The 23,288-nt window shown below is 41.6% G+C and overlaps 2 protein-coding genes and 2 long non-coding RNA genes across 14 annotated transcripts in view; 2 read left to right on the forward strand and 2 right to left on the reverse strand.

Moving 5' to 3' along the window:
• The first annotated feature begins 1,085 nt into the window (after nt 1-1,085).
• LOC112843108 (uncharacterized) lies at nt 1,086-4,030 on the forward strand. The gene is made up of 2 exons (XR_003215236.1): nt 1,086-1,437; nt 3,201-4,030. It is a non-coding gene; the product is annotated as an uncharacterized LOC112843108 (long non-coding RNA).
• Nucleotides 3,906-9,420, reverse strand: sdsl (serine dehydratase-like). Of its 4 annotated transcripts, XM_019349037.2 has the most exons (10): nt 8,494-8,606; nt 8,077-8,149; nt 7,158-7,311; nt 7,034-7,070; nt 6,805-6,944; nt 6,628-6,716; nt 6,308-6,541; nt 6,091-6,221; nt 4,596-4,682; nt 3,906-4,489 (listed from the first exon to the last, which is right to left on the reverse strand). In XM_019349037.2, exons 3-10 carry the CDS (start codon nt 7,302-7,304, stop codon nt 4,386-4,388), a joined length of 969 nt encoding a protein of 322 aa, XP_019204582.1. In that variant the 5' UTR covers nt 7,305-7,311; nt 8,077-8,149; nt 8,494-8,606; the 3' UTR covers nt 3,906-4,385. The 4 variants fall into 4 exon arrangements, with proteins under 4 accessions (XP_019204582.1, XP_005477667.1, XP_003446287.1 ...); XM_005477610.4 differs by lacking the exons at nt 8,077-8,149; nt 8,494-8,606 and adding an exon at nt 9,283-9,420; XM_003446239.4 differs by lacking the exon at nt 8,077-8,149 and having other exon boundaries at nt 8,494-8,640.
• LOC112843109 (uncharacterized) lies at nt 8,633-12,158 on the forward strand. The gene is made up of 2 exons (XR_003215237.1): nt 8,633-8,670; nt 11,944-12,158. It is a non-coding gene; the product is annotated as an uncharacterized LOC112843109 (long non-coding RNA).
• LOC100705495 (apoptosis-stimulating of p53 protein 1) overlaps nt 9,768-23,288 on the reverse strand; it is a 55,752-nt gene continuing 42,231 nt past the window's right edge. For all 8 annotated transcript variants that reach the window (XM_005477607.4, XM_005477606.4, XM_005477608.4 and 5 more), the window contains 12 exons: nt 19,014-19,081; nt 18,548-18,746; nt 18,224-18,451; nt 17,913-18,131; nt 16,533-16,683; nt 16,393-16,430; nt 15,945-16,312; nt 15,700-15,837; nt 14,169-14,302; nt 12,254-12,420; nt 11,973-12,172; nt 9,768-11,049 (listed from right to left, as the gene is read on the reverse strand). In XM_005477607.4, the coding sequence (XP_005477664.1) occupies nt 11,008-11,049; nt 11,973-12,172; nt 12,254-12,420; nt 14,169-14,302; nt 15,700-15,837; nt 15,945-16,312; nt 16,393-16,430; nt 16,533-16,683; nt 17,913-18,131; nt 18,224-18,451; nt 18,548-18,746; nt 19,014-19,081 (1,952 nt within the window). In that variant the 3' untranslated portion in view covers nt 9,768-11,007. The remainder of the gene's footprint in view (nt 11,050-11,972; nt 12,173-12,253; nt 12,421-14,168; nt 14,303-15,699; nt 15,838-15,944; nt 16,313-16,392; nt 16,431-16,532; nt 16,684-17,912; nt 18,132-18,223; nt 18,452-18,547; nt 18,747-19,013; nt 19,082-23,288) is intronic.

Here is a 23,288-nt window from a genome sequence, read left to right on the forward strand (position 1 = left end):
ACCCCATTTACTGATGAAGCTCAACCAACCTTTATTCATTTTTATCAAAATTAAACTGTAGTTAAAATCATCCTGTCAAAAATTAAAATGCAAATGTATAAAGTATCTGAGTTTTCCTAAAGCCCCTGAAACCGAGCAGCTGTTGAATAACAAGTATTTTAATAGGAACCTGTTGCCATGATGAAATCCTAAACTCATCAAGCTTCATTTTAAGATTCAATATATGCTCCTATGGCGTCATCAGGTTGCCTTGGATACGCACAGCAGCTGCTGAGCTCTACCTTGTGATTCCCTGTCAAAAAACATGAGCAAACATTCCCAAATCGAGGCATCAATAACACGCTGTCTCTGCATCCTCATTCTGCTCCTCTTACTAATTTTAGAAACACAGTTTTTCAGTAAAAAAGGAGCGGTGGCTCATGCCGTGTGGCATGAGTTAAAAGCAGCATGTTCGCAGGACGCCGCACACTTTGAGATGAACATCAATTACAGTGCATTCACTGCAGTGAGCCTGTGCATGTAGGGTACATTCAACAATGGGAAAACAAAGGGGATGAAAAATGTTGATCACTGGCCGGCTCAGCCGAGCAGGACTGACCACTCACTGTGACCTTTACGCTGCCACATGCAGTACGTGACAAACAGGTTGCAAGACCTTTGTAAAGTAACAGAGCCCAAACATAAATCATTAATCAGTAGACAAATAAAATGTCAAGCTTCCTTTCTTTGTGTGTAATCTGCAATTAAAAATATATTTTGTCTCTTTTATTTTTATTATTTCATTTGTCTGAATGCTGCAAAACAGCTTCATCCCAGTGAGAAAGGATTAAATAATTTCTTTTAGAGTCAGTGGAAGTGAAGTCACCTCGAAGTAAATAGTTATATTATCTGTACATTTCTATAAATGTAAGTTTGCTGATGTGGTGAGTATATACTGTAAGAATACTTCTACACTGACTTTGTTCACATGTGGTAAACTGTGTTCATAAGGTGGGATAAAACCTAACATCAAATGCTTGTTTTCCAAGAGTTTCACAGGGTGGAAAATGGAGGGGATTAATGGACAGGATAAATGGGACATTAATCGCATAAATAAATATGTGCAAATTACATGTACATATGTAGAGACGTGCATAACACATAAACACAGACATGCACCGCTCTCGACACCTCCTCTGCTCATACTTGTTTACTTGTTCTATTTATAGCCGCAGCTCTGTTCAAATGCCCTCTGCTGGGCTCATCAAAGCTTTCTGTTGTCATAGAAATGGGCTGCTGCGTCCATTAGCTCCTCTGTAAGCCCGCTTCCCAGATCACATCCACCAGAGGTGGGAGCACAGCTGCAGGTCAGGTAGATGGATGATGCAGACCAGGAATCTTTAATCATGTGGGAACAGAGCGGAAAACTCCTCAGCCATTAACAGAGCAGGTGAGCAGGTGAGACGACACGTACCGGTTTCTCCCAGTCTTGTGAATGGACTGTGAGGCTGTTGTGTCACAGTGAGCAGCGTTTACAACACAATCATGTCCGCACGATGTGTGACCTTGAAGTGCGAAGTGTCGACTGCGCTCCTGGGATTTACCTAGTCTAACCAGACTGCTCAGGGTTACTGCTGGAATAAACTGGTTTCTGCTTTCAACCAGCGACTGCAGCTGAATGAGAAGCATATACATTAATGCTGTCTGAGCTAATCCTGAGATAACCTGCTTTTATATTTGCTCCTTTGTTACTGAATTAGATCCGACAGGGACGACGTGATGACAGATTTCAACCTCTTTAAAATTTTCAGCAACAGATGTCCTTGAAAACCAAGCAGAGTGTTGATCAGAGGAGCATAACAGGAAGACGATTTTCACTATTTCACATTCAAAAATAAAAACACAGTACTGATTAGTTTTTTGCTGTGTTGCACAATTTTGAGTAATGCACCAAATGAAAAGGGAAATGAGCACTTTTGGTCCTGCACCCACCCTGCTTTGAGGGTCATTATACACGCGTAAGAGCTGCGATCTGGGACCGAGCTCCAGCTATAGCTTGTTTTGAGCAGCCATCTAACCCACAGGATGATATGACCTTTGAATGTTTACCCAAAATGCAGTTTTTGCCAGTGAATTTCCAGAAACAGATCCCCCCCTCCAGAGCACCAACGTTTGTTTGTGTTCTTCTACACTGTGGACATTGTGGTGTTTTGCCACCAGAACTATGATTCAGTCATGCAAAGCAGTCTTTAAAAAAATTAAGTACACGCCTACTACGACTAAGGGAATCAATAAGAGCAGCAGCAGGCAGGTGCTGGTCACCAAATGCACTTGATTAACTGATCATCATCAAGCATGATCATCTCTGTAAAAAGAGCAGTTTTGCTGGCCTGTAGCACACAGATGTTTCAATAATACAATGCCACAGCCTTCTAATCTTCCAGGCTTTTCTTCTGTCTATGCAGATTGCATAAGTCTTTATTAATATTGCCAGTAATTCTGCAAAGGAAACTATCTAATATTTTCATTATAAAACTATAACAAATGCCTCAAAGGCTGTCTGAAATGCAGATTGAACCAGAACCCACATTGCAACATGCACCTCTGTCATAAATATCATTTTATCATCACAAAAAACTCCCATTTTCACCTCCACAAGATTACACGTGGAGCTGTTCTTATTTTAAAATTCAATCTTTTGTCGCTCGGGCTGCTTCTGAACAGACAATGCAGAGGAATATACTGGATTATGCAAGTGTTCGCATCAAGTCCATTATCTGCCAGTGCTCTTTGTGAAGAACCTGACATCTTATGCAACTGTCTGAGAGCTGAGCAGGCAAACACTATCTACAAGTTGTTAAAATGAACTCTGCACAGAGCAGCGAGGAGCTGTTTCCATAGTAATAGCCGCCTACACACAACACAAAGTGACCTGACTGCTAATTTTAATGTGACATGAAACACTCCAGAAGCAAAAGTCTGTTGTTTTCACTTAAAACACATCAAAGCAACAGCCTGGGAGTTAATACTGGTGTGTGTGTGTGTGTGTGTGTGTGTGTGTGTGTGTGTGTGTGTGTGTGTGTGTGTGGGTGGGGGGCATGTGTTTAACCACCCTGCAACCCACCTTAAATTAAAAATTATATGTAAAATATAGTAAATCCTGGCCTTTAAATTATCTAAAAAAGGTAAAACAAACTTCTTTTACTGCTTATCTACTTCAGGATTGTGGCAGGCTGGACCGGATCCCAGCTGTCGGGGTTAGAGGTAAGAGTTAAACCAAACCAATCCAATCGCAAAAACGACCTGACCAGCAGATTTTTCATTTGCAGTAACACGTGCATGAAAATTCAGCAGAGCAGGCGGAGTGTCAGAAATGCACATCAGAGGAAGGCAATAAAGCTGATTTGGTGGTTAGCACCACTACCTCACAGCAAGTTCCTGGGTTTGAATGCACCAACTGACTGGGGCCTTACAGTGCGAGTTGTGAGGCCTGCGAAAGACTGGTGACCTCTCTGAGGTGTCCCCCACCCTCACCCTATGACAAGATCCACCTCAACCACTACCCTGACCTGGATAAGCAGAAGAATATGGATGGATGGGTATTTATTTATAATATGAAAAATTTCCAGTCCTCTCTTTGCAATTTATTGCTATTTTGGCAGTTCTCTTTAAGATAGCACTTTACTAAACTGTGACACCTCAGTGCAGTGTAGTGTCCTTATCAGCTGCTTCTGGGGGAACAAGGCAGTGATGGATATTTCAATGAATGACCCACGAGTTCAGTTACGCATGGCACACACTTTATTTTTATCTTGCTGCTTTGCTCTGGGTTTTATACTGTTTTTTTCATTGCATGTAATCAAAACTGCCCATATTTGATGCTCTCTCCTTTCACTCTGAACACCACAGGGATCACAGCAGAGATATTATCAGTGCTGTTTCTTGCTATAACCAATACTCATTTTGTTGTCAACACACATGTGGGTAAACACAGTGACTGGCACTTCACTGAGACTTACTGCGGACTTTCTGACAAATACAATGGAATAAAGATAAGCTAACACTTGTCTGTAGTGTTTCTAACTGTGGGGCACTTTTGATTAGAGAGCTGTGACACCACCATGTGACAAAACTGTGTCACTGCATGCTAAGCAATAATTACTCAAAATGACATTTAAATTAAAACACTTAATAATTTATAGAGATTTATCTTAGTTACTTAACATATAATCACACTAAAATATTATAAACTTTTAAATTATACAAAAAGAGACTTTTGCTTTCAAATTTACAGTAAAACTGCGCATTTCTTTATTTTTCAGCTCATCCTTCCACTCACCATTCACTGAAGTTTTTCATCATTATACACACCCTGCCCACACACACACCTGCACGCATACAAAAGTTTAGCTCTGCAGTTTGTGCTTCAGGTAGGTCAGTTGCTCCATGTTGATGGTGGAGCCACCGCATACAATCACCACCAGAGGGCCCAAGAGAGCTGGCAGACGGCCTAAAATGAGGAGAAGCAGTAACTGATGTAAGTCATTTCTCTGAACTGAGAAGGTCTCAACAGTCTCAGCCTGTATGAAGAAAACAGAAGGAAGGTGAGAACTTACCTTCATTTTGTAATCTGACTATGACACCGCTGTAGACAGCTGCCAGCGCTGCTCCACACGCCATCTCCACCAGCACGCGCTCCTCATCTGCAACCGGCGTACCATCACATTAACTCCGGTACAATTTCCACTTAGTTGTGGATAATTTTTCAAACATTTTCCACCATTCGGCAAAGCCACAAAGCAGCACGCTTAAAAGTTATTGATGAAAAAGTTTTGTCATGGCGTGAACATTGCCATAGTTACTGGAGGTAGAGGTATTCAGACCCTTCACCTAAATTCTTTGCATGCGTGAATCATTCAAAAAACAACTCAAGCTTTGTACAATTCACATTTCCTCTGTAGAAGCCAGTCAAGGTGGCTCGGGCATCTGGTTAGGATGCCTCCCGAGTTCCTCTCTTTGCAGGTGTCCAGTCACAGTAACTGGGAGGAGATCTGGGAGATCTGGCCTGGGAATACCTCAGGATCTCCAGGAGGAATAGAAAGTGTTGCTAGTCTTTAAAGCCTAAACTGTCCTCTGAGTGGCTGGCCCATGCAAACAGAAGGTCTGACCAGCAGGTGGGTGGGGCTCCTGACTTCATACAGATATGAAGTTCAAATAAACCAGCAGCAAAACGTTTCTTAAAGTCTCAATGGAGAAGTGTTTACTCTGTTATAAAATGGTAAATTAGCACGTTTAGGGGCTTTTGTGACACTGCATCATTTTCTGAGGGAAATTTAGGCAGGATTTTACTGCAAACCACAGAGACCAGGCTGCTCTGGAGGTAGCCAGATAAATCTGAGAAGATTAATGTGTGAGGGAAGAATTAAAAGTGTTGCTGCACAGATCTGTGTTCTTTAGTTACATATTTAAGTTTATAGTGCAAAGCAACCCTAGTCTAATATTTCACAAAGTGCTGTGCTATATAAGATTAGTATGTGTTTTGTTGTATTAGATAAATTAACTACAACTAATGTTGTTCAGTATAAGTTAATAATAAGTACCAACAAGTATAGTGCTTGAATAAATGTGCTAATAAATTACTGCCTTCCGTGGCTGTAGCTCTGTCATTAATCATTAGACTTTCTCTGCCCACAAGAATCCCACAAGAGGGCAGAAAATGGCTTCCAGAGGCCTGTATGGTTTGCAGTTAATTTCATTCATTCTGGGGCATAAAGACATGCTTGTCCAGCAGCTCAAAGTGAAGAAAAACATTGTACGGGGAAGCAAAACTGGTTATGAAAGCATTTATGTATAGGAAGTCTTTTACAGAGTAAAACCTTCTAATTTTCTGCAAAAACTCTTCTTTATACTCCTTATTATCAAAGTAACCGTGGAAGCCGGAGGTATTAGGACACACAGCATAGAAACAAAAGTCTACCATGCTGATTTGGACACCAACTTAATAGGATTTGGTGAGAATAAATGTGATGCAATATGAAGAAAACCAATTAAAGATTCATTAACTGACACTCATCACCAAGCTTAAAGGCAAATTCAGAGAAACACACTCACCCAGGAATGTTTGGATAGCGTGCAGAGCCTGCTGGTCGGTCACCAGCTCAGAGATGATCGTCAGCTCGCTGCTCTGGCTGTAGTCGAAGACTTGTTTACAGGCCGTCTTCGCTCCAAGACATTTAGCCTCGCTGTGGAGAGGCAGTAGGTGGGACGGATGAGGATACGTTCGAAACACTTCACTGCAAAAAACTTTGAAACTCCTTTAAACTCAAACCTGGTGATGTCATCTAAAGTGACCAACTTCCCCGCTTTAACTGCAGCATTGAAACAGTCTGCCCCCACCGTCTCCATCGCGACGATGGGCACGTCCGTCCAGCCCACATCCTTGAGGCCCTGGATGACCCCACACAGGAGGCCCCCTCCGCCCACAGACACCACCACAGCTCCGGGCTTCACGCTGGGACCCAGAGATGCAGTGACCTCTGCAATCATACTGGCGTGGCCTTTCCTGAATGGGTGAGTGTGTGGACACAGGTACAGTTTGAAAGTGAGTCGTTTTCAGGTGCTCTGTGCTTTAATGAGGAGGTTTTCTACCATAGCAAGGGGTGATCGAATGGAGGAACATAAGTAAGCCCTTCAGTTTCTGCCAGTTTGAGAGCCTCTGTGTTGGCATCATCCCACACCTGCAAAGATAAGAGTCTTAGTCTTCTTTAAAAAAGATAAAATAAATCTAAATTCTGGATTTTAAACCACCATATCAGTGAGCTTCACCTTGCCTACAATTTTGACAGTAGCACCCTGATCCTGGAGTCTCTGGACCACCAATGGAGGAGTGGAGGAGGGAACTATGATGGTGGCTGGCACGCCCATTTTTTGGGCTGCATATGCTGCAGCCATACCTGCATTACCACCTGAAAAAACACCACCTTCAATACTAAAGAAAAGCACTAACGACACTGAATTGTAATGAGAATATGATGTGTAACAGGACAGGGGTCACCTGAAGAGCAGATTACTCCTTTGGAGTGTCTGGCGAGCTGCAACGACACATTAAACAGTCACTGTCTGGCACTGTGGATCTGAAGGAAGGGAGCATGCGTGAGGGGGGCTGTAAAGATTCCCACCTGCTGGCAGAGGTGCCCGATGCCGCGGATCTTGAAGGAACCAGAGGGCTGTGTGTTCTCCATTTTTAGATAGACAGTGGTTCCCACCCTCTTGGACATGTTGATGCTCTCCAGCAGCGGTGTGTTCAGGTGGAAAACCTCTGCCATGGTGCACCTGGATGCCAATGAAAAAGAACCAGTAAAAGCTCCACAGAGTCCAAGTGGGTGGTAGAGTGGAAAAGTTCTTCATCTTTTATACACATTTTCATCTTCTGTTACGTTTATTGGTAGTCAGAGCATAACCATCACCAGCTCTCAGATTGCAGTGCTGAAGAAAGAGGAGAAACAAAGAAGTTGCCTGTGCAGAATTTGTATTAGTTTAAGACACTGACCTCTTATCGAGTCATTTTTCATTGGTAGACTGTCTTTCATGTGTAATTTCACTTTAATCTTTCTGATGTTTAAAATCAACTGTGGGCATCATATTTTATCAGTAACCGTGAGAATATCATCCCCCCCTCCTTCTCTGTCTCTTCTGTTTCTTACTGCACAAATCATTTCTCCCACTTTCCACCGAACTCTGTAAAACTACCATCCTTCACTTTCTTCCTTCCTTCCATTGTTTTTGCCACCTTCAGTTTCTGCTTCTTTCCTGATAAACCCGAGTGTTAAATTATTTTCTTTGGCTTCCTTCGAAACCTAATCTGACATTTTTCACTGATACCAAATGTGCAAGAGCACATAAAAACACCCCAATGTGTGAATTCTTGAGTATTTCTCTGAAAGTGCCCCGTCTATTGCCTGAATAACTACACTGAACATGGGTTCGTTTTCAATAATAACTACTATCACCGTTTGAATTATGTGACCAAGCATGGGCAGTGCGGCTTTCAGCAATAAAATAAAATGTCCAAAGTGGAAAGGTATTTATATTCCTCACTTTAATCTTCTGCAGCTCTCTTTAGGGGTCGCCACAGCGGATCACCTGCCTTCATCTCACGCCTTTTCTAGAACTATTTCACAATAAATAAATAATAAATAAATAAAATAATAATTTAAAAAAAGGTCAAGGGTCAAAACCAAACCAATGCAATTTAAAGAAAAATACTGAAAATATCTTTTTTGTTGCTAAAAGAATATCTTTGACATATAGTTCCCTTTAGGAAAGAAAAAAATGTGTAATTGTTGATATAAATATTTGGGACAAATCCAATCTTCTCGCCTCTGCGGCAGCAAAACCTGTCTGCCAGCGGGACTTTATTAACACAACAAAGCAATAATTAACATAAAGCGTCCGAAATGCTACGTTGTACTTCGGGATATCAAATACAAACCATTATATAAACCTCTGACTTACGTTCGGTCACAATGTCTTCGTGAATGAGCCCCGCAACAAAAATTAATTAACTGTTTACTTCTGGAAAATGTATTACAGTTTCACCTGAAGCTACAATGTGCTAGGAATGTAACACATTGTACCGGAAAAGCATCCAATAGTAACAAGACTACTTCCGGTCACTGCTTCAAAATAAAGGTAAGTGCTTATGTTAAAACCAATGACTGAAGAAACTTAAAGTGAATTTACTGCTGGAAACAAGATTATATTACTTTTACCTAAAATAAACTTAAACTAAGTGTGAAAAAAGCATTTTAGTCAAATAAAATTACAAGATAACATAACTAAATAACATAATTTATCTAAAAAATGTCTTAACAATTCATCAGTTTCGCCAACTATGTCAACGCACCCACTCTAAGCCAGCTTTGGTACGCATGTAAACTGGGCTTTTACATGAGTACAAGTATGTGTGTTAGTAGTGTTTTGTAATTTTGTACAGTTCTGAACTCATCAAATAACGCCCATTTCACAATGAATACAATCTAAACTCCAACTAATAAAACTAACTGAAGTGAACAGTTTAACAATAAGAACTAAACTGGAAAACTGCCCAACTAACTCTACTGATTTTGAACTAATACATTCCCAACAGATCGGTTTGCCAAGTGTTTTTATTTTGAAATTTCAAAATAAAAGGTTGGCAGTTTTCTGTAGTTCACCTGTAGGTAAGCATTGGAGTTTAGTTAAATTACATAACAAACTCCACAGTGTGATTGCATTTAGGATTTTAATCTGGAAAAAACTTACGAGTGAAGAGCTTTCTGTCGGTGCTGGCTCTCCTGAATGACCTTTGAACTTTAATTCCCCTCTAAAGTCCACGGTTTATTACTTGTGGCTTGTAATTATGTAAGTTCACGTGTGTCTGCCTGTAACTAACTGTTCCAGCTGTGCATTGTTTGAAAAAAAAAAACGAGCTGAGTCATTGTTTTTTTTCTCTGTAGGGATTATAATTTCTTTATTAATATTGTACAGTAGCTGTATAGTTACAGTTTGCATATACACAAAGTGATGGTAAGCACTTCTCAGAACAATATCTCACTCTCACACCAAACATCACTCATCTTATTGCTTCATATTTTACACAGCACGTGCTGAAGGAAACGGCGCTTTATTTTGTGTCAAACCTTTCCTGTACATTAGGTGGCAGCAGTGAGCAGCACCAGCACTGACACATGAAAAGAAACAGGAGCAGCGTGTGCTAGTAATGAGGAAAATAATAATAGAAAGCAATGTTTTGTTTTAAATAAAGCAATATAAATCAGGGACTGTGACCACAGCAGCAGTGGAAGCAGTTCTTCCTCCACTCGCGGCTAATTTAGCCCCATTTTAACACTGACACAGGTTATCTTTCCCAGGCCAGAATGAGGCTGGGTTTGCCTTGAAGCCACCTTTCTGGGCAGCCACAGGAGCTTAACAGCAGATTGACGGAGTAGCTTTTAGTTGATGGGTTATTGTCAGTTTTACATGAGGGCCGGTATCTTTAGTCTGAAGAAAAATATGCAACAACTAGCAGCATTTTTTTTTTTACCTCCTCTAAATAAAAGTATCATCCATCCTTCACTTTCACACCCTTTTTCTCCTCTTTCTTGTTTTCCTTCCTCTTTTCCTCCTTTCTCCTCCTTTACCCTCAACAACCATTTTGGCAGTTGAACAAATGTACATGTGAGAATGTGCATTCATCCCATAATAGTTGACAAATGCTTGAATATCAGATTATGAACTCAGAAACAGCCCATTATTCTGACTTGACTTCAAACCTTTTTGCTTCACCGTGCGTGGGTGGATGCAGATCCCAGCTTCCACGTGTCACAGTCTTGTGGTTGCACTTCCAACTCTTTTCCTCTGATTCATTTTCTGCCGAAACCCGACTCCCGTTAACGTTGCTTACCCTCCCCTCACTTTCCTCTTTCCAGCTCCACTTTCACATTTCACATCTCACACGTACTTTCAGCCTGTAAATTTACTGCATTTACAAATCTTCACGCCGTGCAGCGTGAAGGTGTCCACTGTAGCTGAGAAAGAGCGCATTCCTTTGCTATGTCGCTGATGAGGCTGGCATTATAAACATCCATCTGGGTGTTGTGTTTTTCTTTAAATTAACACAGTACAAAAATAAAGCGACATTTAAAGAATATTTAGAGAATATCAGACAGAGCTTTATAACTCCAAGCTCATGGTTTCATATTTTAAGCTGGGTGGAGCTTAAAAAAAGCTTAAATTGCTTTTTTAATGCTCTTTTTTTTATTCAGCATCTCTCATGCAGCTGAACACTTTTGAGTTATGAATTTACGTCAGCTCTGCAACATCTCGGTGAAAATACACACTGCATCTATCACGATGTGGCTCTGTTGCATCCACACAAATAGAAGAAAGTGGCTCCATCTTTGTCCTCCCCTCATTCTGCTCCTTCTTCTGCCTCTTCTTTCCCGCATGCATGCCCCCTCTGCGAGCATGAGGCTCCTGATCTGGGCTTTATGCCAGTGAGCGTTGTCTGGGTTTGATCCTTGGATACAGCTGCAGAGAAAACAAGACAGACACAGAGAGCTAGAAAGAGCAAGCAAGGATGTAGGTGAGGTCACAACATCATGTCAACATGTTCTCAAGGCGCCTGAACATCTGAAGGCCAGCAGACTGAGGGGCATTGTGTGGGAAGATGGTCTTCCTGCATTTGCATGTTTTCTGTGTGGCATAAACTGAACAGAACATAGGACAGACAGGTACTTGACATAGTCTTGCTGCTCTTTTACACCATCTATGTTGGATGGGGCAAACTTTTCTGCAGTTAAATAGCTCAAAATCAGAAATCTCATCTTTTCTAAGCGTCCTTGACGTCTTATATGCTAACATGAAGCCAGCCGCTTGAAACTTCAGAGCAGAATTTCAGTCAGCCCCAACCTTTGAATAAAACTGGGCTATTCTTTGAAATAAAATCCTTGTCAAACTTAAACCATTGTTCTAAAAATCTGACTTGGAACAAGTCGTCCACACTTTTGTTTTCTCTTGATCAATTTACTGCAACTCTGCTCTTTGTGGTTCACATGAAAAGTTTCTCTCTTGCCTCCCAGAGAGCAGCATCTCCACTTCCTACTTTCACATAAACCCTCATCTGGCTTCTCTCCACTGGCTCTCTGTATGTCTTAGAGTTGATTTTAAGATTTGCTGCTACATAGCACAACTGTTGCCACCATATGAATATGTTTACAGGCTTCGATCCTCAGCTGGGTCCTAAAGTAAGGTGATCGTGTTTATACGATCAGGGTCACTCTACTCTGCCTGAGGAGATAAAACTCACAGTATCATCGACTCCTTTGAAGTCTTTCACTCTCTTTTGTTCTTATCCCTCTTTTTGAACTTGAGTTGTACCTGTTCTTATACTAATGTCTAACTTTCTCACTGTAACATTTTCAGAGTCGCTGTTTTGGTTTTGGTTCTCTCACCCCCAGCAGATTCCTGGGCACGTATCCCTCGCGGTCATTCAGGCGCGCCCACCACCACTCTGTCTCAGTGTCGTCATGGCGACGCACCACAGTGATAGCATCACCTTCGCTGAAGGAGAGCTCATCAGACTGCTGGGCTGTGTAGTCCCACAGGGCATAGACTAAACCTTTGTTCATCACACCCAACTTTTCTTGCACACCTGCGAGAGACACAACGATGACTTTAGACGTTTACTTGTGCGATGATGGTAATTCAGATGAGTGCGTCTGTATCTTCCTACCGTAAAGGAACTGGGAACACTGGGTGTAGCCCTCTTCCATTTCTTCACATTTGTCCGCAGCTGTTTCCACGTCGCTGATCGTTGTGGCAAAAATGGCCGCCCCTGACTCCACCAACATCTTACAGAGGTGGACGCTGTTACATGAAGCTGCACAGTGCAGCGGGGTCCTGCGAAGGCAACAACATTAAATGGGACCTTGCATGCTAGTTTACAACTCCATGTTTCATTCTTTTGCTCTGTTATAGGAGATCAAAATAAAACCTAATTTATTTGCATTGATCGCCTGTCAGCTCAGTGTCAGACTATGCTGAATGTCCCTGCCGTCACTTTGACTGCACCGCCTCACGTATACGCGAGGAAGAAAAAAAGTAAATTTGATGATATATTATGTTACTGTAATTGCAATAAAGATCTTTCGTATGTGACAACCCAAAAGGAAAAGCAGAGTCAGCTGAGCTTTTTAGTCGCCTTAACCCTTAACTTAATCAAATTTTGTATGACTGGCACAGTTTGTGACTTAACAACAAGTAAAAGCTGTTAGCGTAGCAGATACCAAACTGCTGTCCCTTTGCTGTTAGCTTCCTTCACAAATAGATCCACCCATAGGTGGGTCTGATCCAGCTTTATTAGCCAGTATTGGGCTCATAAATCCCCCTTATTATTAGGGCTATCCCCTCTTTTTGATATTATGTAAAAGTAGAAAAAACTGCATATACCAAGCATTTAGAGCAGTATCTGAAACTTTACCTGTGTTTAATATGAGCATCGCAATTGGGTCAGTATATGCAGTCCTATGAAAAATGAGGTACACCATTACCGTTTCCATAGGAATCAGGAGGGTAAGTGTAAGCACCTTTATAAAAACAGAAGTTTTGGTAGTTTGTTATTCTCAAGCATTCAGGTGTGTTATCACAATCTACTCAGGAATTGTTTTGTTTGGAAGTGTTGCCAAGAGAAAGCCTCTTCTTTATAAAGCTAATAGCATGGCTTAGGTCTGCAACGATTCCAGACGCCAGCATATCAGCACAAACTCCTCGTACCAGTTCTCAAGCACGGTGGTGGAAGGATGATGATTTGGGCACCTTGTAGGCATTGAGTCGCCACTTCTGTATACCAAATGAGTCAAATGTGACAGATAAAGCTTGACTGAAACTAGGTCATGCAGCGGGACGATGATCATGAGCACAGCAGGAAATCTACAACAGCTGCAATGGCCCATTCAAAGTCCAGATCTCCAAAAAAGATTGGGTTAAATTTCCTCCACACTGATGTGAGAGAGTGATGAAATCCTACAGAAAATGATTTCTCCAAGTTACTTAGTTTAACTGCTAAAGGTGGTTCTGCAAGCCACTGAATCGTGGGCTATATTTTTTCACAGCACTGCGCACATTCCATGTGAGAGGAAATAAAGAAAAGGATTAGGTCCTCCTTCAACATGAATATTTCTCTTTTTACCAAAGTTCATTCACTTCCAATCAAAGAAAGAAAAAAAAGATGTTCCTGTAATGTACTTTAAAACAACTACAGTTTAACCCTGGAGAAACCATGGGGTCAAATTTGACCCCATGGTTTCCCTAGAAAACCAATGGGGTCGGATCTGACCCCATTGGTTCTCCAGGGTTAAATTAAACTGACCATGAAGGAGTCAAACGCATCAGTAATTAAATCAAGTAACTTGTGGAAACAGACCCTAATTGCATATGCTAATCTCCTCCTTCAATACTGCTAAGGCAGCTGAGTCAAAATGAAATTGGAGTCAATTATCTCTGCCACTGCTGCCTCTGAGCCGAGCTCCAGCATCGCCACCACAAAGCGTGCTCATTACTCAAACTCCCTCAAGTCCTTCATGCAGCCGCTGCTCTGTTATTAGTCTCTGTATTACTGCATGATGCACAGACCGAATGAAGGCACTGACCATCCGTCACTGTCGGCTGCGTTCACGTTAACTCCAAAGTCCAGCAGGAACTTCACAATATGGTGATGACCAGCGCAGACGGCATTATGAAGAGGTGTTATGCCTTCGTCGTTGGGCATACTGGGGTTTTCCACCTGAAATAAAAAGAGATGCGTATAAAGAAATATTAGACTTGAAGAACGCCGGAATAAGTTATTAGCTGCTCACCTCCACAAAGGTGATATCAGCCTGGAGAAGCTGAGAATGATCTCAGTGCAAAAGTCAGGAAACAACATGTTTGTTGAGCAGGTTGAAAACTGTTGAGTCTCACAGCCTCAGAGTGTAATACTATCAAACTGAGCTTGTCGTGGATCTGACTGTTTCCTTGAGAACATTAACTTCAGTTTGAAGCCTAAGAAGTCAGTAAGGACTCTCTTCTCCCGTGAGTGATGGCAGGGTTTCCATCGAAAGATGTAAGGCTCTGTTTTCTCTGCTGCTATAAAGTGCATCCCCGACTATAACTTGTACAGTTCCCTGCTGAGACTTCGTCTCTACCGGCACAGATTAAAGGGAAGTATTGTCAGGAAGGTACTGAAAATGCTTTAAAACTGCCTGGTAAATGGCAAATTTGTTGCGGCAGTCTGCATGTGGGTGTAATTACTGGCATGTAAAAATATTACACTGTTGCATAACCCAATGTTTTTTTTAATGCAACACAGAAAAGCAACCTTTACAAGTGTAACCACATTGTGTGATGATTTTCAGCTCTGCTTAAAAGCTATCTCAAAATCTGAAGGCTCTGCAGAAGTTTCCCTTGTCTTCTAAAAAGGCCAACTTTCCATAGTTGACCAGCTGCTACCTCGCACTTCAGAGACTATTTGTTCAACAGGACTAAACAAAATATCATTAGGACAATTTCTGAGTTCAAATGCACTGGTTATTTTTTCAGGTTTACTGTTGTATGACACAAGATTTTTGTGGTTTAGGTCATTCTCCAGATGCAGATCATATCTCTCTTGATGATAACCACCAACGACGTATCTCAAGCCTTGTCACTCATTCTGACACATTTCAGTGTCTTCACTACAATAAGTTTCTTCTTCTGCTCTCAGCCGGATGCTGGGTATCGGCTTCTGGCCCAAATCCTAAATGATAGCGATCCATTTCTGTCTCATCGGTGCTCCAACCTGATCACACTCTGTGTGCTTCTGCTTTTTAATCACTGACCACATGAAAAATGTCCTCAAAGACCTGTCTTGATGCCTGCTCATTCATCCAGGTAAGAGCATCATCCAAACCGACGACCAAACTGAGGTCACTTTGATGAGTGATGAAACCAAAACAGTGCTTTCAGATGTCTGTGAGTCAGTTTTCTTGTTTTAGCTTCAGCGTTTAGGAATCATTTGGAACTATGGCTGATGTAGTTATAGAAATAAACTACATTCAACTTAATTTTACCTTTGCAAAAACAACAGAGTAATCTTTGCAAGTATGAAAAGTGAGACTGTGTTATACGAGCACTATAATTGCACAACATCATGTTCTGATTTACCTCATATATGATTCTCTGCACCAGGTCAAACTCTCCCTCCAGTGACGCATCCAGCAGAAGAGCCAGAGGGTTAAACTTGACTCTCAGGCCGTGACCCGTTCGCTCTGATGACGGCTTCTTCAGGTTGGTTCGCTTTACCTGCAGCAAACAGCGTGAGAGAAACGGGAAAGGAAATGAACCTGGTGTATTGTTGTGTGACAGAAGCCCAGGTTTAATGTGTATGCTTTGTGTCGTTTTATACATACCTTAGGCAGAGTGGGCGGGGCAGGAGGAGATGGTGAAGGAGAGATGTGGCCAACTGAGTTTTGAGCAGGACTAGAGCCTCTCTGGTTGTTATTATTTTGGTCCTCTGGTCTCTCAGGTGCAGGAATCGGGCTTGATTGGGTCGATGGTGAGACGCCGTTGCCAGTCTCTGCCACTGCTGTTGTCTCTTTGGATAATTCTGTTGCAACTGTGGGAGGAGACGAACGGCGGGAACCTGAATTCAGGTTTTGGGCTTCACTCTCCGCGGCTGCTGCAGCGACCTGTTTATCTCCAGGTTCTACGTTTCCATTAGCTGAATGAATGTTGTCCATATCTCCCAAAAGGCAGTCAGGTTGGTAGAAAGTGTTGCCTGGAATAAAAAAAGAAACTTAAATCTATATCTATTTAGGCACACAGATATCACCTGACCATCACATGTCGGTGTCTTACCTGAGCTTCCCTCCATGCCTCCTGCTAATGTGTTGAACCTGCAAAAAAACGGCAAAAACAAATTAAATTTTTCTGTTTTGATTCTGTTTCTGAAAGTTTTTTGCTTGTCCTGGTCCAGTTAAACATGTGGTAGCGCCAACCTCTGGTAGAGCAGTTTTTGGATGTTTGGCCCCTGAGGGCCTTCAGGTTCAGTGATCGAGCTCCGTTTCTTGAGGGGCCGCGGCGCGTTGCTGAAGCGTCGGCGGAGAACCTCCAGGTCTGCATCACTCTGGTATCGGAGCTGAGAGTGGGCTGTGGGGGACAAAGCTTTAAAGCTACTTTCTTCTTTTGTCATTTGTTCTTTGTAAAATGTATTTTTTTCTGCTCCTGTTTCCGAGATTGTATCTTTTATCTTTTGCTAAAATTCCCAAAAGCTCTTCAGGATAATGTGATCTATGACTGATAAGCACACTACGCTAACGTAAAGAGAACTTTCTTTAAGACTTACAGTATAAAAAGATCTAAATGTGATATTCTGGGATTTAAAAATCTAGTCCTGTTTTTAGTATTTCCTTTTAATGATTTCCACGGTGTGGGCTACAGTTCAAGTGGGCCAAGAGAGATCGATTTTTTAAATGTCTTTTTTTAACATGTTCTCGCATCTTATTTTTGTCATCAGGGGACAAAAGTAAAGTACAAAAAGATCTAAATGTATCATTGGAAAAACAAAGAATGAAATATATTTTATTTGGCTCACGTGATTAAAGGTTTGGGTGTGTTTCAGGAGATTTGGAAACAGGCTGCAGTTTGGCTGATTTAGCTCTTTCTAAGGAATGTCCTCTGACTTAATTCTAGGGCTGCTCCCAGGAAATCAACGCTTGACTGCACAACTGACTAAGATTCATAACATTTGTGGTTAAATGATGAAGGAGGCTGGAACTTGCTTTAGTAAGAATAAAAAGCTAATAAGAAGAGTATCACTCAAAGAGACCAGTGAAGACATGGGAAATTTATGAACCTATGAGAGTAAGTAATATTTCTGCAGCCAGTGTGACTGAGTGACTGGGTTACTGTAATAAACTATAAAGTGTGTAGACATGCATTTCAGAGTAACACCCAAACAGAAAATAAACAAATGCATTTTTTATAGTTCAAAGAGCGTTAATTTATAGGCTTCTTTTGCATATCTAGATTGCTTGAAATGCACTTTTTCAATCCTTAGTTTAGTACAAGCAAGTTTATATCTACAAAGTTTGGCCTAAAATGTGACAGTGCATTAAGTGCTGCTCCATCATCTGCCTCCATCCTATCCCTGGCTATCATCTGTCACACCAACCCTCTGCATGTCCTCTTTCATTACATCTGTGAATCTTTTCTCTGGTCTTTCTCGTTTCCTCCTGTCTGGCAGCTCCAGCGTTCAGCATCCTTTATCACTCTTCTTAATTTAACATGAAATGTGTTTTCTGGTATTAAACACATACACGAAGTAGAAACATTTGAACAAAGAAAGGTCACATTTATTGGTGACTGGTTGCACCTACCAACTGGGGTGAGCTTAGTGGGACTGAGGGGACGAGGGATGTTGTCCACACTGGGTGGAGGTTGAATTTGGCCCTCGCCGCTCTCTCCTCCTTCTCCTTTTCCTCCATCTTTATCTGGAGCTTCCTCCCCTGATACTTTTACTCCTCCTCCTCCCCCCTGCAGGAAAGAGACAGGGGATGGAGAAGTGGAGGAGGAGGGGAGGATGGGTTTACCGTAGACTGTGGAGAGACAGGAAAAAGGAGGGGTTATGATTTGTTTTCACCTGCAGACGCTGTCAAACTGTCTAAACAGGTAATTGCTGTTTAATCACCTGCTTTGACAGTAGCCCTGTTGCTCAGAGATCCATAGTTTTTGGCCTGAGGCTGCTGGAGGTACATGCTGTAGATGGAGCTGCTGTTCATAGTAGCAGGGCCCTTCCTGGGGGACTGTGGCCTGGAGGGATGGTCCGGGACGTAGGGACGTACGGCCACCGCCGGAGGGGGATCTGTCCGCTCTGTTTGTGGGGACAGTGGGGAGGGCTGGGAGGTGGTGGCAGAACCTAAGTGCAGAAACAGAAAAACAAAGTTATACCATCAACAGGACTGAAAGAAGAAGAAGATAAGCTTTTATTTTAATAAATAAAACTTTTTATTACCTTGGCTTGAGTTAGGAGGGACAGAAATACGTTGCTGTATTTGCTGTGAAGAGCAGGATGATGAATGGGGGGATGAGGCGGCACCGGATCGAGGCCAACCCAGTGTACCAGGGGCAGAACGAGGCAGGGAGCTCGTGGCGCAGTGATGCGCAGCTGCCTGGTGGGTGGCACTGGGGTACGTACCATAACCAGAGGGAAGCTGGTGGGAGGGAGACACAGATATGAAGTATAACTGCATAACCTATTTTTTTTTCTTCTTACACAAAAACATTCAGGATTGCTTTCCATGGAGATTTTCCTCCTTAGACAGTTTGAGTTGAAAAGTTCACACCATCACTTCACTGCTAAGCAGAAGCCTCAAGCGTGCCTTAATGCCTCTATAACATCGCTTACAGTGCAATAAATCACTTATTATGGTCACAGAATTCATGAGAATAGCTAATATAACTGAGAATTACAACAGTACCTGTTCTGGACTGTTGGTCCTCCACTCTGGTACGCTCTTAGTGATAGTGGGCCACGGTGCTTCATTGGCTGAAGGGAGAAAGCGGCAGAGAGTCAGAGAGCCGAGGAAGGGATCAAAACAGGAAAGGAAATTAAAGTGAGAAAGAAGCAAATAAATCCAAATGGAAAAGACAGATGAAAAAAGATACTATGAATGGTTAAGTAACTAAAAAATTGATTGATTAAAGGGAGTGTATATAATGTGTATATGTTACATATACATGTATATTTTAATGCTGCTAAAATAGCATACACAGAGCATGTCTGTAGTTTACTCAGCAACATAAATCCAAGTGGACAATGCACTGATTCCCAACCAGGCGTACTCCAGGCGCTTACACCTTTCACTTTTCAAGAGTTAAAATTTACAATTAAATTAAAAAGAAAAAAAGAAAAAATGGGTTCTTAGCAAGAAAAGGTGAGAAAATTAAGAATGAATGGTTGAAAAGGACATCTAAAATAACAATACAAAGTAAAGGTAACTCATCAATACTTAACCAATATAATGTAAGTTGTAATAACGCACAGTGACTGACAATAGCAGTCACAGAAAATGACTCGTGGCTGCTGTTAAACTATTTTTACTAGAAGAATAAAACCTCTAAAAAAAAACAGGAAGCTGCTACAATGAAGGTTTAAAACAGAACAAAACTCTACAATGTGGAGTTTAACTCAGCCTCTGTCTCTGCAGAGGTGTTGTTACATAATAAACTGGCTCAGTTCAGTGCTCCAGAGTCACAGTAGTAAATCTTCAGCCACTGTTGTCTGTGACAGCTAAGGTCAACAGCCTCGCTCAGTGCTTTGGAATTTCATGGCAACTTGGCCACACCCTTGAAGACATTTAACAGGAAATAGCTTTGTGAAGAAGTCAGGTGATCTTCCAAGGTACTGCAGAAGTGGAGAAGAAATGACTGATGGAGATTCGGCATCAAAGCCGTGGTGCTAAAATGGCTAAATAAGTGGTGCTTAATAAAATTCCACATAATGTTAAACTCCAGCATCCATTTCCAAACTGTTACCTAACCATTTCGCCCAGTCACGTCACAGTCCTGGCTCATACCAGACTAATACTGATTAACTCTTCAACCCAGGAGCCACGCAGTCTGTACAGTAAGTAGTGCTGTGAAACCTGTTGGCTGCTTTAACCTGCTGACCTCAGGAAGAAAACAGTCAGACAGGAAACAAGCAGTCAGTTCTGTGAGAGGTGGAAACTTGGCCGCCTGCCCCTGAGAGCCCAGATTAGAAGCAGTCACTCAGTGTTATAGAGGAAAGACAGTTTACAGCACTAGCACAGTCACGGTACGTCCTGGTGCAAACGACAAACGGGGTCATGCAGGAAAGCATTTCAGCCTCATCACTACTCAAGTCTCTTTAGTTCGCCATTTTTGAGTGTTTGAGTTTGATATTCTGTCTGTAAAATATGATGTTGCAACAATCAGCTGCTTAGCTTATTATGTAAGCCACAGCATTTAATGCAAACAAATGATTAAATGCAGTGCTCTGCTGAGAAATCTCTCCTCCTGGCTTTGACGTAGACAACAGCCCAGCTCTGAGACTGTATCTGAACAGCGTGATGGTGGCTCTGTGGTTCCAGGCAGACCATCCTGTGAGCTCCAGTTTCTCTCTCCATTGAAAATTTAATGGTGTGAGGATGCTTTCACAAGAGAGATTTCACTTCCTGTTTAAATTAAGGTTTGACTGAAAAACTGGATGCTCATACAGTAATGAAATCAATAGGCACACATGCTAAAGCATAACCTGATTTATAGTCTATTTTTCTTTAAATGCAAACATGTTTTACAAGATAAAATCATTTTGTATTAAAAACAGACAAAACTGCAAAAGTAAAAGAGAATTCATGACAATGTTTTTCAAACGTGAAGCATAGTTTTGATTTTCTTTTGCTGGTTCAGTGAATTTTGGTCAGAGAGTGACGAAACCTGCTGTTTCAGAATCTGTGAGATGTCGAGTTTCTGCCCTGACGGCGTGTCCGTGTCCATGGACGTGCCGTCAGGTCAACGATCCGCGCTTTGTGTTTACATCTTTTTTGCGGAATCCGTTTATCTGCTCTTTAATCGTTTTGCTGGTTGTTGAAATAGTTTTGTGAGCTTTAACCTAAGATTCTGGCATTTCTGGCAAAATACATTTATATTCAAAAATCGATTCAGGATTTAATGAATCAATATCGCATTTTTCCAAACTAAAATCGATTTGAATCGGAAAAAATCGATTTTTTAAACCCATCCCTATTATTGAGGTCATAAATAAGAGAGGATCACGATCATTTTCTCTCAGACTTTTGAGCCCATTCTCACTCCGAGGCGTAACATCCTGATGTTTTGTCACGTCCCGCGGCGTTCCTGAGGAACGTGAAAGGTGACCTTCCACGTTGTTATGGTACGCGGCGGGTTCCAGCCCTGTATTGCAGCCCTAAACCTAACCTTATCCCTAAGCCTAACCATAACCTTATACCTAACCTTAACCAGCACTTTAATGACGTGAAATAGTGTTTTCCCAAGCGATTTTAAGGGAAAGAGCGAAGATGTGTAGATTGAGTCCAAACAGTTCTCATGTGTCCGCAGTTTTCCGATGTCGTCATGTAGGAACACGTTGGGTGCCCGAAAACATAATATGTTGCCGATTTGTCACCTAGCGTAAAATGTTACGCTTTGGGAGTGAGAACGCGTTGGACTTTTATATAATCTGACTTCTATTTACAACCGGAGGAGTCGCCCCCGGATGGCCATGAATAAAACTGCAGTTTTAAAACTTTTCAGAGCCAGAGTCAACAGCCACCTTTTACATACAGTCACACTACAAAAACTGCTTACAAATGGTCTCGTGTAATGAGAAGGAACTGAAGGAGTTCACCAGAAACAGATCCGACTGAGCATCTTCCACCCAACCATCAGGATGCACAACAGAAAGGCGGTGGCTTTAGATCCAAATATAAAATTATTATAAAAAGTTGTGTAATAAATATCCATCGTTTCAGCACTTTCTAGCAAATATGAGCCAGTTTTGTTCAACATATTTTAAACAAATAAATGATTCCTTGCTTTGCTTCTTTTTTTTTGTTCTGGACTAATCTCCTCGATGACATCACCCTCTCACCTAAAACCTCTTGTTATCCGACTCCCTCACACACTCATCACACATAGTATAGATAGCTACCATTCAGGCTTTCTCTCATTCATGTGCTATGGCCCCCTGCCCAGTAGACTGTTGATTTGATTTACAACTACAAATTTTCCGCATTACATAAGCAGCGACATTAATAGAACTGTGGCATTTGCTTTGGGATTCAAGCACACAATGGGTGTTGAAACAAAGCTGGTTCAAGACTCTTCATTTTACTTCAGTGTAAGTGAAAAAAATAGATATCAGCAGTTTAAATTGTGTTTTTCCACACTGTGTAGGAAGACATGGCGGAATAAATAAACTTGAGTCTAAAGCCAGACTTTGGTTTATTTTCTGAGGCTGTGCTTCTTAACCCTGAGCAGCTGTTGGCTATCAGATGGCATGTCTGCGCCCTTGTACACTCGACCTTTACAATTTAGGGTCGTTTTGAGCAGCTGATTCAATTATGTTTTGTCTCTTTACCATCTGGTCTGCATAGCGGTTTAAACACGAGTGTGCTCGGTTTGAATGCATCCACCCTGGGAGTCAGATTAAGAAAATGTGTGCTGTGAATGCCGTTTTCTATTTTGGGTCTTTGCAGCTGGCTCCAAAAGTGAGTCAGTCCCTATAAACTCCCATGTTAAAATGTTCAAGTTTACAGCAGAAATAAACACGTTTAGAACCACATACACAGAAATTTTAAGCTCTCTGTATTAAATTTCCCCTTCATGACAATAAAGGAGGTCAATTTTTAGTAAATTCAGTTCCTTAAACTGAACTGCTCAACTACATCTGTGGCATTTTGGAACATACTGGAATCTTTTTTAAATCCATTATCTGATAATGACAGTGATTGCTATGTAGTCTGCTGGACTAACCTCCTAATTAACTTGCACTAATTAGCAGGAATACAGTCTATGATAACGGCTCATGAACACGTCTTTCTGACACACACACACACACACACACACACACACACACACACACACACACACACCCTTATTCTTGGACAGAAAAATAACTTGCTGGACTGGGATGGTTTATAAATCAAATAAAACATCTTGCTCTGAATGAGCACCATCACTGGATCTTTCTAAATAGTGTCATACCTAGATTT

Source organism: Oreochromis niloticus, linkage group LG19 (assembly GCF_001858045.2).
Source record: "Oreochromis niloticus isolate F11D_XX linkage group LG19, O_niloticus_UMD_NMBU, whole genome shotgun sequence".
Lineage (NCBI taxonomy): Eukaryota > Metazoa > Chordata > Actinopteri > Cichliformes > Cichlidae > Oreochromis > Oreochromis niloticus.

Bases quoted from the DNA above. Each gene is read 5' to 3' on its own strand.
- sdsl (XM_005477610.4), bottom strand. From the start codon at position 7,304: ATGGCAGAGGTTTTCCACCTGAACACACCGCTGCTGGAGAGCATCAAC. The intron at 6,945-7,033 runs GTGACCCCTGTC...GTGTTTTTTCAG, and splicing joins AGGAGTAATCTGCTCTTCAG to GTGGTAATGCAGGTATGGCT. The intron at 6,222-6,307 runs GTTTGAGTTTAA...GCCTCTCCACAG, and splicing joins ACTTTAGATGACATCACCAG to CGAGGCTAAATGTCTTGGAG.